The 14735-nt window shown below is 29.8% G+C and overlaps 1 protein-coding gene across 1 annotated transcript; it reads right to left on the bottom strand.

The window, feature by feature from the left end:
* Positions 1-658: 658 nt before the first annotated feature.
* On the bottom strand, positions 659-3314 carry LOC123215152 (monoacylglycerol lipase ABHD6-like). The gene is made up of 4 exons (XM_044635224.1): positions 2619-3314; positions 2179-2271; positions 909-976; positions 659-824 (listed from the first exon to the last, which is right to left on the bottom strand). Exons 1-4 carry the CDS (start codon positions 3240-3242, stop codon positions 665-667), a joined length of 945 nt encoding a protein of 314 aa, XP_044491159.1. The 5' UTR covers positions 3243-3314; the 3' UTR covers positions 659-664.
* Positions 3315-14735: the final 11421 nt, after the last annotated feature.

Genomic DNA, 14735 nt, shown 5'->3' with positions numbered 1-14735 from the left:
TTTGCTGTGAAATCTTTGCAAGATATGTAGATTCTCTAATAAAATTTTTGGCTCTCCCTCCCTTGCGTTTATAAGGTTGAAAATAAAGGTAATTTAGTATTTCAGCATATAAAAAGGTAAAAATGTTTAAGCAATAAAAAAAAGGGTATAAATGTATAAGTAGACCTATTTTGGGGTAAAAAATCCAATATCCCTTATTTTAAATTATATTTTCTTTTCATCAATCATTTTTGTCTCTTCAATCATCAATTACTTTGTCTTGGTCTTTCATTCTCTTCGTCTTTAAATTATCTTTTCCCTTTTTTGTGATATTACCATAACAAAACTTATTGAACTTCTCTATTAAGCATGCATGTTGTTGAGTCTAATTTCCCTTATTTGTCAAAAACCCTCGTTTCTTTATATGAGGATTAAGTGGTTTAATTATTTTCCTAGAAGTTATGTCTAATTTAGATTTTCTTTTCAAATTTTAATTTGCATTTCTTGTGATGTTCAAGTTTAGGGCCTACAAACAGAATGCAATACCCTATGGACTTTTTCATTAAATTAATACAATTTGAAGAAGATCACTTCGAAGTGACCAAATTATTTTTTCAATTTTTACAAATTGTCATGCTTACATATACAAATGTGTTATGTTCTTCTAAAACAACATTTTCTGAGACTACTGGCCACCATGAAGGAGAGATGTCTCTGAGCAAGGTATTTGTGATGAATCAGTTAGGAAGGACTTCAAGTGCCTTACAAATTCCTTCGGCTTTTCTAGATTAACAGCATGGCCTGCGTTTTGAATTGTTACTAACTGAGCACTTTCTCCAATATGCCTATATGTAAAAAAGTGTTTGAATTATTTGATTAAGGTAATATATATCGACAATAAAGAATAAATTAGAATTTGTTTAATCAACCTTTTCAATCTATGCCCTAGCTCCAAAGGGAATATTTGATCCTGCTCTCCCCATATTATTAATGTCGGCTGTTTTCACAGAATACACAAGTTAAAAAGAGCAATATGTTAGTAACAACGTAAGTTACAGAAAATAAATTTAATTAGTAAAATAAATAATTCACAAGTGGAGGTGAATAAAAAATTTTGCACTGTACTTCTACATTAAGAAAATAGGTGTACATTATTCATTTGTTGGAAATAAGGGTATTTCTCTAAACACTCCTAAAATAAACTATTTTAAACTGAGTATTTCTTGAAAGACTTTTAATAAAGAAGTATTGAAAAAAAATAAGTTATTTCATATAAATTCTCTAAAATCAAATTAGGCTAGAGTGATTGGATCAAGTTCTTAAAAGGCCAAAGGTCTATTTTCCACTCAAGTTTTAATGCAAATATAAATACATACCTGTAAAATTCTAAAAACTCAAATTTCTACCCATAGATCAATTGCTATTAAAATTTTTTATTAGAGTTAAAGGTAAAATCGTCATTTTTCTATAATATTAAAAAATATATAATTTTATCTCATTTTTCTTCTCAGATTTTGAAAACTCCCATTATATCTGTAAGCCTCAACTTTGAAAAGTAACTCCCCCCCTCCCCCCCAAAAAAAATCTTAGGGTTTGCTGTAAACTCCAGCAACTATGGTAGCCAACGATTCTAATGTTGACTGACTTTCTCTGCTTCTCCCTTTACTATCATAGACTACTTCAGATGAAGGCCGACGAAGCCCTTTTAACGATGAAGCCTAAAGACGAAGACTTTGTTGATAGTCGTCCAAATCTAAAGCTGAATCGACAAAAAACGCAATGGATTCTCATCGTCCAGAGCCGATTCAACAAAGTCTCTTCGTCTTCAAGCTTCATCGTCATCAAGGCTTTGTCGGCCCTAGGTTTATACTTTAGAAATGATAATTTGATATAACCAATTCTAAAATTTTGAAATAATAATGTTTCCATTTATTAAATGGAAGAATCCTGACAAAATTCTAATGAGCCCTCTTTAAAGGAAGACTGGATTATCATTAAGGTATATTAACTATGAAAGCCACCCATCAAATCTAAATTTACAAAGCCATTAAAGACCATCCTCTAGTAGAATTTTACCCTAACGTTACCCAACCAGATTTTTCCTATGTCAACGTTCCCGAATGGTAAATTGCACTAATCAAAATACGTAATAAAATTTAGATATAAGATAAAGATATAATAAAAGGAATAGTAAAGAACCCTGTTGATCTTAGGAAGATTAAAAGACTTTCGTTCTTTGATTATGGCTTGTATCAATTCTCTCTTCTCTTCAACATAATCTGTACACATCACCTATAAAATCAAATATTAGTGCATAAGTAGTGATAAAGAAACCACTGAGTGAATGAATTTATGTGTCCTATTGTTAACTCAATGCCTTTTCAATGAGCGCATGCAATCATATTGTAAAATAATATTTTCCAAAATAGAATTTTGAGCTGTTTATTGGGAGAATCCAAAGGGTGTGAAAACTATTTATATCTGCAAGTTGATTCAGTTTTCAATATCATTATGAGGCTGATCAAGACGACTCTCAAAATGATGCTTTTTCTTTTCATACACAAGCATTGCTGTTGGTGAAAATTAAAGTAACTTGTAAGGCTTCAAGAAGAGAAAATTATTTCATCAAGAGAACTTACATCAATAAAATCAGAGAGGAAACAAGATGGCACTCCTCTGGCAGGCTTCACAAATGACAATTGTATCAATTCCTTCAATCTCTCCGGCGTTTGTGGATACACAATGCTGGCGGCCTCGTCCAAATCTGAAACCCTGAACAGGCCTCTCTCCAAATCTTTCTCCTCCAGACAAACACCAGTACAACACAGCACCAACTTCTCCATGGCCTCTGGAAACTGCACAGCCATACTATACCCCACAAACCCACCATAGCTAACTCCCACCAGGCTCATTTTACGCACATTCAGCGTCTCCATCAGCCTCATCAGACAACGAGCCTGGAAGGCCTCTGTCCGGTCTGGTCTAGTTGTGTATGATTCACCGAAGAACACAAGATCTGGGACATACACATTGAACCGGGCGGTAAATTGGCGGAGATGTTCCCCATATTGCCACATTGCATTGGCTCCAAAACCGTGGACGAGAAGAAGATTAGGCTTAGTTTGGATGACGTTTTTGGGAATCCAGCAGTGCATGACAGTGCCATCGCCAAGGTCTATGGTTACCGAGCGAAGGCTAGCGTTTGAAAACATGACACGGTAGAACCAATCCAGGGATGCGGTGAAGCTGAAGCATTTTAACATCTTGAACAAAGTAATAGGGAATCAAAATTCTTCCTAGATCTTAAAACATTTGATTTGATTGTTGGAATCTTTACATGAGAGATGGGACTTTTAAGATTGAGAAGAACGAAAGTTAGGTTTGTCTGCCAGAATACAACAGAAGCGGTTTGAAATGAGGAGAGGTGTTGGATTCCTTAATCATTTTAGTTGAAGCGGCTAAGAGTAAATCAAAATGCTAACCACGAAAAAATTAGGAAAACCTAAAATACAATCAGGTACCACCTGTCTAACATATGGAAATAAGCTTGTAATTTATTAGGTCTTGGTTCACTTATGACAGGTCAACTCAATCTAGTTGGCTTACTATCAAAGGGCAACTATTGGAAGTAGTTGGATGACAGTTGCATTGATATTTAAATGTCTATAAATTGTCATTCCAACATAGATTAATGCAAAAGTAAAAAACAGAAGAACTTCTCCTTCATCTTCTCCCAAAAACCAATACACACAAACTGTCTCCCACGAAATGCAGTAGTTGGGCAAATTGGATCGTGAAAATGACTCACATCAACACCACGTGTCGTATTCAGATGAGCAGTCTCGCAAACTCAAAACAGAATGATTATTCAGATGGGCTTTTGCCAATTTATGTTTCTACTATTCACAGAATGAATTTTTGGCATGCTTTAAATGTTTCCAACATGATTTAATTAGTTCCCACATTATTTGCAATCAATCTCTATCAAATGGATATGACAATTTTCTCCAAAGGAACTGATTTCCCATGAATTCTCTCCTTATTTGGGGAGGGTATTTTAGAAAAACTTTTGAAGATACTGTCAAGATTCCATCTCCAAATGACTTTCATGGGAAGGATGGAGATTGTTGTATCTCGTCATATAAACCTGACAAAATAGATGAGTTACTTGTGAGAACCTACAAACACCAACTTAAAAATGGATATGAGTTTTAGATTTTTAAACACATACCTATTTAAACTTGTATCTGCGTATAACATGTTTTTATGGCACGAATCGAGTATATCTGTAGGTACTTGCAAGTAGGGCTAGATAGAAGTCAAGTCGAGTCTGAATAGGGTCTGGCTCGTTTTTACTAAGCCCAAGCTCGGGCTCGCCGAGCTTGCTAAACACATATTCATGTTTAGTTTATTCTATAATTTTAGTGTTCGGGATCGCCTCGTACTTAGGTTGGCTTCAAGCTTATATTTTAGGGAATAAACGGTGTCATTTGTTCCAAGTTAAATTTTGTTTTCATTTGAGTGAGTAGCTCGTGAGCCAAACTCAACTCGCTCAACTCGTGTTCGGGTTCAGGCTCGTATTAATTTTTCGCTTAAAATCTAGACTCGCGTTTGTACTCGAGCTCGTTTAAAGCAAGTTGAACTCAGGCTTATTCGAGTTTTGAGCCCAAATAAACTTGCTTCAAATACAGTCCTACTTGCAAGTGCTCTGTGATTTCTTTTCTATTCATCTCTTATTTCCTCTTCAACATTAAATTTATAACACACCTAATATAACTTTCACACATTCTCTCCTCTTAACATGAAATGAGCTCAAATCCACTCTAAAATTAAATCAATAAAACAAATTTATTTAAAAATTTGTAGTTTCAATCACTCCAACATCATAAAATTTGGATTAAATGTTGATTTTAGATATTCACTAGTGTTAATAATTGATTATTTTTAAACCAACCCCGTTAGTATTATAGAATGAATTGTATTCATATAAATTCGTCTTTCATTTGAACTTCATTCACAGTCATATACTCATACACAACCGTCTTTCTTTTTCTTTAGTCTTAGGATCGTTTGATGAGAAATTTTGCTTTGTTAAAAATAAATTTGAAGAATTTCAGCAATAGACATATTATCATAGATTTTTATTTCGTGTTCAATGTTGAAATTTTTATAATTTATATAAGACATTTATATAATTTAAGGTAGATTTGAATTAATCCATGAAATATTTATCCTTTCTATGGAGCATTTGAAGAAAAAAAATTGAAAGTTATGAATAAATACATTAAAATAATCAGAATAAAAAAGAATTAGTGAGAAAATGATATCAATAAATGACCCGTGAGTCAACTCATATCTGCAGGGTAAGACATAGGTTTTAAAAATTATTCTGTATAAAATGACAAGTTATTACACAACTCTAACCCGACCAAATGTTAATTATAAAATAAATTATTTTAATTTCATTAATTGTTATAAATGTTGTTTATATATTGGCTCAAATTTAACGAATTAGTTATTAAGGGCAAAATTGTAGTTGTGCCTTTTTTTATTGGCAGAGAAGTCTTGGGTTTCATTGTTTTGATAGTCTTTGCAAAAGGTTTAAGAGAACATGTGTACAGAGACTTGAGAACTTATACATATACAGATGAATTAGAGTTTGCGCTCATGTATTGCTTAATTCTCTAGGATTGAATTTGGCTTAACATTAGATGAAAACAATGTACTTGACTATTGTAAGGAGTGCAATAGTGCATTGTAACACTTGTTATTCTTCATATAGTAAAACAATCATCACCACCACGAAGGCCTGCTGGCCAAATCACAAGGGCAAAGATACATAAGGGCCAAGAATTTTTAAAATTTTTATAAACATATTTGTATATATTCTCCAAATATTAAGATTTATTTGGCCATCTAGGGGTATGCACGGTCTGATTTGTTGCGGTTTGACAAATTTTTTAAACCAAACTAAAAAAATGATCTGAAAATTTTTCAAACCAAATCAAACCATTTTAGGTTTTAACAAAACTGACAAAATACGGTTTGGTCTAGTTTGAATTACGGTTTGAACTATAATTATTAATATTCTATTATACATGATGTATTATATCCTACGATATGATACGATATAGATGAAAAATAATACGTATTATAAAGTATATTAAATTAATAAGATACCATAAATGTATCATACGATATAATACATATTACCTATATAAAATTATACACTTTTTTAGAGAAAATGATAATGCATTAGAAGTGTATATACAAAATTTTAAAATGTTAAAAGAGTTTATGATATTTTCTAAAATAGTGACATCTCAATTATAATATTTTATTAGTAATTTATTATTTTAATTTTTAAAAAATGCATCATACAATATGATAAATTGGGTTTTTTATATACAATACAACACATGATTCGATTATTATAATTTGAATATTTTAAAATCATTTGCATATATATATATATATACACACACACACACACACACAATATACATGTACAAAAAATGACAAAATAAATATGAAAAAATAAGTTGTACACCTAATTGTTTATTAGAATATTTTGTCAAATATAGTTATATATATATATATATATATTATAAAAAATATGGTTTACTATTTGGTTCGGTTTGAAAATCATTCAAACCACAACCCAAACTGAAAAAAAAATAATTTGAAAAATTTCAACCTAAACCGAACTATTTTACAAATCAAACCATAATTTTTAAAGGGTTCGGTTTGGTTTTATAATTTGAACCGAATTATGCACACCCCTATGACCACCCATGTTTTAAATTTTCAAACCAAATTGAAAAAAAGTTTAAGAAAAATTCCGAATTAAACCAAATCATTTTAAATTTTAAACCAAACTAAGTCAAATTGAAAAAAAAATATGATTTAGTTTCGTTTGGATTATGGTTTGAATATATTAAAAACAATAAAACTGTGTACTCATTTTTGGTACACAATTTGTGTGCACAGATGAGGTGTTATCATGTGATTAGATGTTTCTTTATCATGTGATCACACATGTTTTAAAATCACCTAATTACATGATGACACATCACTATGTATATGAATTGTGTACAAAAAATAGGTACACATAGCATTGCTCTATTAAAAATCATTTGCTTCTAAATATTTTTCTTACTTAATAAATAATATTAAATTATAGTTATGTATCACATGAAATAAATATGTAAAAAAAACATAAAATAATATACAGTAAACATATAACCCAAGAAAAATAAACTAAATACAAAAACATACGTGATGTAAAACTTTAATTTGTTATCTTTTGTTCAATTTTTTTGGGGATGTATCACTTTTGAAACTATTAAAAGACATATTAGAATTTAAAAATTTTCATTAACACCTTTAAACTTTTTTTTTTCAATTTGAAAAAACCCCTTGAAAAAATCATTAACATGTCCAATATTTTCAAAAATTACAAAACATCCCAAATATATGATATACATTATTGACACCTCTATCTTTTCTTATACTTGTACATTTTATTCTATTTGAATTGAAATTAATATAAATTAGGAATACAAAAAATTAAGAATACAAAAATTAATATAAATTAGGAATACAAACAATTATTTAATATTTTTTAGGGACAAAGTGTTGTTAGCTAGAGGGGTTTTTTTTTTTTTTTAATAATCTTATAAAAAAATTTAGCAAAATTTTAGGGGTGTGTAAAAAATGGTCTAAAACAAAAAATTGAATTATGGTTTAAGCATTTGAAAACTAGTTCGAGTGGAGTTTGAGCCCAACTCAAGTAAAGAGGATTGATTTGTTTTTTTAACTGAATCAATCTCAAACTAAAGGGAGTTTGACTCAGTCTAGCTAGCAAACAAGGGAATGGTTCAATTCAGTTTAAGCTTAGCTTGTGGCTCAAATAATGTTATGTCAATTTGATTCAGGTGACACACCAATTTTGTTGTATTTTGTTTAATTCCTTTCAAAGGCTAACTATCATTTTTTAAACTATTGAGGAACATATTATGATTTTAAAAATTTTTAAAAAGCCCCAAATTTTTTCAAATTTCCAAAAACTCCTTGAAAATTTTCATCGACTCCCCTAATATTTTCATAAGTTCATCGAAACATTCAATTATATGTCATCTATATTGCATCTATAGGAAGAAAGGAAAAATGAGACGAGGGTGAAAGGAAATAGAAATGAGTGGGTTCTTATATAATTTGTGAATAAGCGGATTCTTATGCAAATCAATCAATAAAAATCTTTTGAATCCCTAAATATTTTGAAAATACTACCATAGACCGAATAGTTTGTAATATGATATTTGCACCCATAAATTGTTGTATTTTGTTCAATTCTTTAGGGGGTGTAATTATCATTTTTGAAACTTTTAATGGACATATTAAAATTTTAAAAAATTTTAAAAAACTCTAAACTTTTTTTAATTTCCAAACCCCCCTAAAAGTTTCATTAATAGTCATAATATTTTCAAAAATTATAGTTTACTCTCAGACATATGATTTACGATATTAACACACTTATCTATTGGAAGAAAGGAAGAAGAGGTAAGGGTTAAAAGAAAGGGAAATAAGTGAACTTTTATATAATTTGATTAGTTAAAGGGTTTATTTTTAATTTTTTTAATTTAAGATTATATTATAATTTTGAAAAATAAAATAATAGAGATAAAATAATAATTTGACTTCTTAATACTATTTTTTCATTAACAGAGTTTGACTCTAAATGGGAAAGTATTATTTATATCATCAGGAGTGGAAAAATGTTTTAAGGCCAAACCTTGGGTGGGAAATTGTGATTCACTGTCCTCTTAGATGTTGATAGATAATCAAGTGTCTAAAATATATATGAAAATATGAAAATTAAAGTTATTACAATAATTTAATATCAGTATAAAAACTACTAAAAAGCAAGGTTTTAGTAAGACAGACATACATCTTAAATTATATTTAAAATAATATAAAATTTTAAAATGATGTTAGTAAGAAAAAATATTGAGCAAGGTACACAAGAAACTTTCTCTGCCTTTGTTATTTATTAGCCATTCTCTTCATTGTGCTTTTCAATCTCTGTACCTGCTATTCATACATACACTCTCAACTAAAGCTTCATTCTAATCTTTGTATTACAATCTCTTATTCCGTTCAATTAATTCTGTATTTCAATTGAGATTTGTGAAGTTAGCTGCAATTTGTATGTTAGGGTTTATGTTATAAAGCCTTTTTGGTCATTTTATTTTCTTGCCTCAATGGTCCTATCAGCAGCCGCAACCGCAACGTCTACTTTACATGCAACCACAACAGCCGATGCAATATTGGGAGGTTCAACAACAACAACATTATGAGCAACAATAACAAGAACAAAGACAACCTGAGCATCAAAACATAGCGGTGCAAATCGACTCTAGGAGTCAGAACAGGTCTTCTGCTAAATTTAATCATACGTTTAATAATTGTTATTATTATATGTAGTACAAAAGAGAAGAATTCTGAAATTGGCCGAGGTCACATTTCATACAAAATCTATCAGATATGTTTAAAGTTTACAACATTCCATTCTAGCATTTATGGAACCTGAATTGTTTCTTTAACAATTGAAATTTTTGGTTATTATATGCAACCCTAGAATTCCATTATTTAGCCTAGAAGGAAACGGCTAATAATTGAATTGCTTCTTTAATAATTGAAATTTTTGGTTACTATATGCAAAACATCCTTGAGGATGTGGCACATAGAATTCAATGATGCACATCTATACACCATATTGTACCATCTCAAGTTGGGCTTAAGCGAGTTCAAGTTTGAGTTTAAGCCTATAAGTTAAATATTTTTTAGCTTGAACTTTAGGAATATTCAACTCTTCAAACTCGTCAGTATGAAAAAAGTTTGATACTAATTGACTAAAACAATATCGTTTTTACCAATATAAATTAAGACGACGTTGTTTTAGTATTGAGCCAAGCTCATACCTAAACTCAAACTCAAACTCGACTTCTTTCAAACAAGTTAAGCTCAAACAACCTTGAGGTGAGTTCAGTTTGGTTCCATCCAAAACAAGTCGAGTTAAAGCTCAGCTTAACTCGAATCCAACCCAATCTCAAGAAGGCGAGAAGGCACACTCTATAATACGATGAAGTAACAATCATTCCTACATGATTACTTAGTAAGCAGTTGCATTAACAAAAGGTATTATCCTTGGTCATGATCTAAAAAAGGGTTATGCACTATTATTTATTTCTAAGTAAGGGGACTCCCCAAAATATTAATAATTTTTATACAGCCTTGAGTTATTTACTCTCATTATCTCATATTTTTGTTCATCCTTCGCATAAAAAGATACATAAACCTTACAAGTGTCACAACAACAATTAAAATAAACTAAGATAAGAAATGGAATTCTATTTCATTTAAATTGGGTGCAAGTACATTGTTTTGTCTACAAGTACATAAGTGACCAAAGCAACTAGGTCTAGCAAACTAAGCGACACACTTCTTTTACATGGCTTGAATTTCCCTGTAAGAAGACAAAACACCAAAAGCTACGAGATCATAAGAAAGGCAACAAATCTCTTAATTTTTAGATCTTTTTTCTTACTCTCCTGAAAAGACGAGCAAGCTCTTAAGGTACGCAAAAGGTGCATGGATATTCTATATAGAACCTCTTTCTAACAAACAATATACAATGTGTAATAATTCCAATTAGGGTCGTTTGATCACTCTCATGCAAAAAGGGATCTTCCTTATGAATCTAGGGATTGCTATGAGACAACTTCTTAGGTTATGTGGTTAAAGGATTACAATTTTGGGCTACTTGTTGTCGACTTAATCTATTATGATAGCAATACATGTAGGCTGAAGACAACCAATAGATTAAGATATACAAAAATAAAACATTTTATAGTCAAAAACTTTTTAAAGAAATAAGACATTAGGATAAAATACAAATATACACAGTTGATAAAAGTTAAACCCTTAACCAAAGGAATAAAACTTGTAACTTATAAAGTCATGTTGAAAATATGAAGATGTTTAAAGTCTTTTAATATTTAGGGTTAGTGAGAGTTTTTCTTATTATTGTTTTTATTGGGGTGTTGTGTGTGTGTGTGTGTATTTATTTATTTATCATGATCATATTAGCATATTTATTTATCTATAGATGTTTGCATATATATACAGTTATGGTACAATAGGTATCTCAATATAAGGTTTCTCTTGAGTATGATAGTTGTATGTGTATGTTTCACGTGTCTCGAGCAAGGTTGAAACATGCAAGCTTTGTTGGAAGCAAAGGGGTTTCTCTTTTTTTAAAAAAAAAATATAAGGTTAAGAAGAAATCATAAAGAGAACTGATAGGGACATGACACTACTTATGATCACCTTGTTGAGTGCTATTTCTACCACACTCTCAGTTTGATCCATGTTGATTTGATTATTAGTAATTATAATTAAGGACAATTTTATGTCAATGGAAAACATAAGTAACGTGTTTGTTCATTATTGGTGATTATATTAACTGAACTGTTTATTAAAATGTAAATAGTGAACACCTAAAGTTAAAAATACTTATTACCTGAGAGTTAAAAATTGTTTTCCTTTTCTTAAAATAAAATAAAAATAATTAATGTTGCCCAATTAGAAAATTATATTGATCCAATCCATTCTCTATAAGGTCATGAGAAGTGCATTTTATTAAATTTGAAACACTATTGTCAAAAAGTCTATTTCAACCATAGATAAACTTAAGATCACGTATCAAAAGCTTTGTCCTTTATGCTTTTAATAAACCTGATTGTACCATATAGACTTTCTTACTTTTATTCAAAAGGACAACTTTGATATCCACCTTTCATAGTTTTAATCCAAATGAGCTTTCAAGGCTATGAGATCTCATGTTTTATTATAAATTATAGACTTTATTCTTTTTCTCATGACTATAGGTGTTTTTCATATTGATAATACAAGAAGGCTTTCAATAACATAATCTCCCTTCTTGAGATACATATAAAAATTCTTAATGATAACAAATCATTCTTTTATAGTAGATTTTTCATCAAAGTTTCCACCATTACATCAATCGTATTTGACTCATCTACTATAAGATTAGCTATTAGTTCTTTAGTAGGAATATCCTCTAAGGTGATTTTAGATTCCATTAGACTTTGTAAACTTAATTGACTCCCATAATTGATTTGGTCGTGACACTATCCAAACTTATGGACATTTCAAGAATTAGACGAATCTACTTTGCTAATTTACTTTCGAGAATTTCAAGCCTCGACAACATTACTATATAGGAGTCAATTACTTTAATACCTTGATTGGGCAATACTTATTATGTCATTTGGAATAATCTATATGACTAATGACTTCACAATAGTCTATTCTTAGATCTAGTCTTTTCTCAACATGACTATAAATCCTTACTTATATAGAGCATCCTTAAACTCAATGAAGGTATTAAGCTAGGTTTCTTTATATCCAAAGGCCTAAAAGAAATCTTTGGCATAAGTTTACCAAGAAATTCATTAAGAAAATACTATACTACCTTGACTACTTTACCCCATGGATACTTAGTCACGTTTGCTTATCATCATAACTTTATGGTCCTGATTGGGTTTTATAGCAACGCTATTTTGGAGTCTTAGAATCTTAGCAAAATATCCATTATGCCTATATTGATAACTTTAATATTCACATAATTTTCAATCCTAAATATGGGCTCCTACTTACTTAGCCTTCTACTGACCAACTTCACATCCAAAACTTTTAACCTTGTTCATGCAACAAGACTAGTGTTTCTTATTGTTGCTCTTTCCTTTATAATTGGGTCTTAATGAACAATTAAATCTATTATAAGAGATTTATTCTTTTCCATTCTCTTATTCAATAACATTTAAAAACCAGATTAATAATACCTTATATCTAATTATAAACTATATATTAGTTTTGATTTGATTGAAGTCAAATGAGAATCTTATGGTGCTTTTTAAGTTTAACATATACTCATCAATCTTTGACTCCCTTATGATCATCATACCTTGTCAGAGTCATGCCACTCACAAAACGAGTATTCCAATATTATGAGATATTTGACTAAACTTAATGACGAACTTCTTAACATTTACGGTTTAAGTTGATGGATTTCTCCCACTCAACATAGGGATCATTTAATTCATTTGGGTTGTTATATCGAGTTTTAGTGTTTCATCTACTCGCTAGGCCAAATCTATATCCTTAATAAGCAATACAAATTCAAATATTATCTCTAGCTTTTAAAGTTAGAACCAATCAGAACCTCTATTGTGGCATTATTATTATTATTGTTCACAATAATCAATTATATTAAATATAATATGCAATAAGCAATATCATTGACAATAAATAGCTTCAAAATCTTGTAAGTCATTATCCATGAGGGTTTCAGATGAATAATCATATAATCACCTTTGGGCAGAGAATACAACATACAATTAGGGCCCTCGAGCATAAAGTTATAAATAAGGAGAACAAATAACTTTCGAAAAGTCTATAACCTTTGAGCAGATAAACCCCCTAGGTTACTCATTTCTTTCACACCGAAAGAAAACATATATCAATTGAAAAATCACAATCACCTTTGGTTGAATTGAAATTTTCACGATCAATGTTATTCCATGATCACCTCATGCAACCATCAATTTTTATACATATAATAACCACCTTTGGGCAGAAAATTATATGTATCAAATTGAAGAATTTTTCTTTCACCGAATATAGAAATTTTGCAAGCTTTAATTGATGCACTGCTTTGACAATTAAACACTTTGACAACTTACAATGAATGCCACTGAGACTAAATAATATTGTTAAAATTAAAAATTTGAAAGATAAATTTGAACATTAGATTCAATATTATTTCCAATAGCTCTATAATTTAGTACAACTCTACGATGTTTATAATCTTTCCTTGATTAAGATAATGTGGAAAAGAAAATATTTTTCACCTTTCTTTTTTATAATATGCTCCTATAGTAGTAATATCAAGAAAAAAAATTCTAAATTAATGTTATATTTTCTTTTTAATGAAAAACCATCAAACTAAAGCATGACATTATTCTTTAAAGTGAACACAACTACCTAAAGTAGTTATCATGAGCGTGAATAAGGTCATGGATAAAATAATTTTTGATCCGAAGATGGTTATAATAGAAAATCTCAATCATACCACCAGAAGTAGACTAAGACTAAACCAAAATAAAGAATAATGTACAATAAACCACAAAACATTAGGTGTGGTTGTAAATGTTATTGGTCGCATACCTGTAGTACACACAAACATTGGGTAAATCTATATTAAACATCTATAAAAATTAAATTTATTGATGATTTAGATCTTATCAATCTAATGAATCTTGATGTTTCAAGACTTTTTGTAGGAATAAAAATATAGGTCACTTGACTAGTGATGTGAATGTCTAAGATTTTTATAATTAGAATCCATCATATATAATTATTTTGGAGTTATGAATATTATTTTGTGTTTTATTATCATGTTCTCCTTTTGTTCACTATTTTGTGTACATTATAATAACGTAATTTTTAAATGAAAGGATATATACTCGAAAATTGAAGTATTAAATTCAAAAGCTAATGATGAAGACAAGTGTTTGGTGAACAATGCAACAACTCACACAATTTTTAAGAAAAAAATTTTTTTCTTAGCTTTAGCACTGATTGAAGCTAAAGTAAACACTATATCAAGA

The sequence above is a fragment of the Mangifera indica genome, chromosome 4 (assembly GCF_011075055.1).
Source record: "Mangifera indica cultivar Alphonso chromosome 4, CATAS_Mindica_2.1, whole genome shotgun sequence".
In the NCBI taxonomy this organism is placed as follows: Eukaryota; Viridiplantae; Streptophyta; class Magnoliopsida; order Sapindales; family Anacardiaceae; genus Mangifera; species Mangifera indica.
The sequence above is the reverse complement of the archived record's forward strand: the minus strand, read 5'-3'. Positions and strand labels throughout refer to the sequence as shown.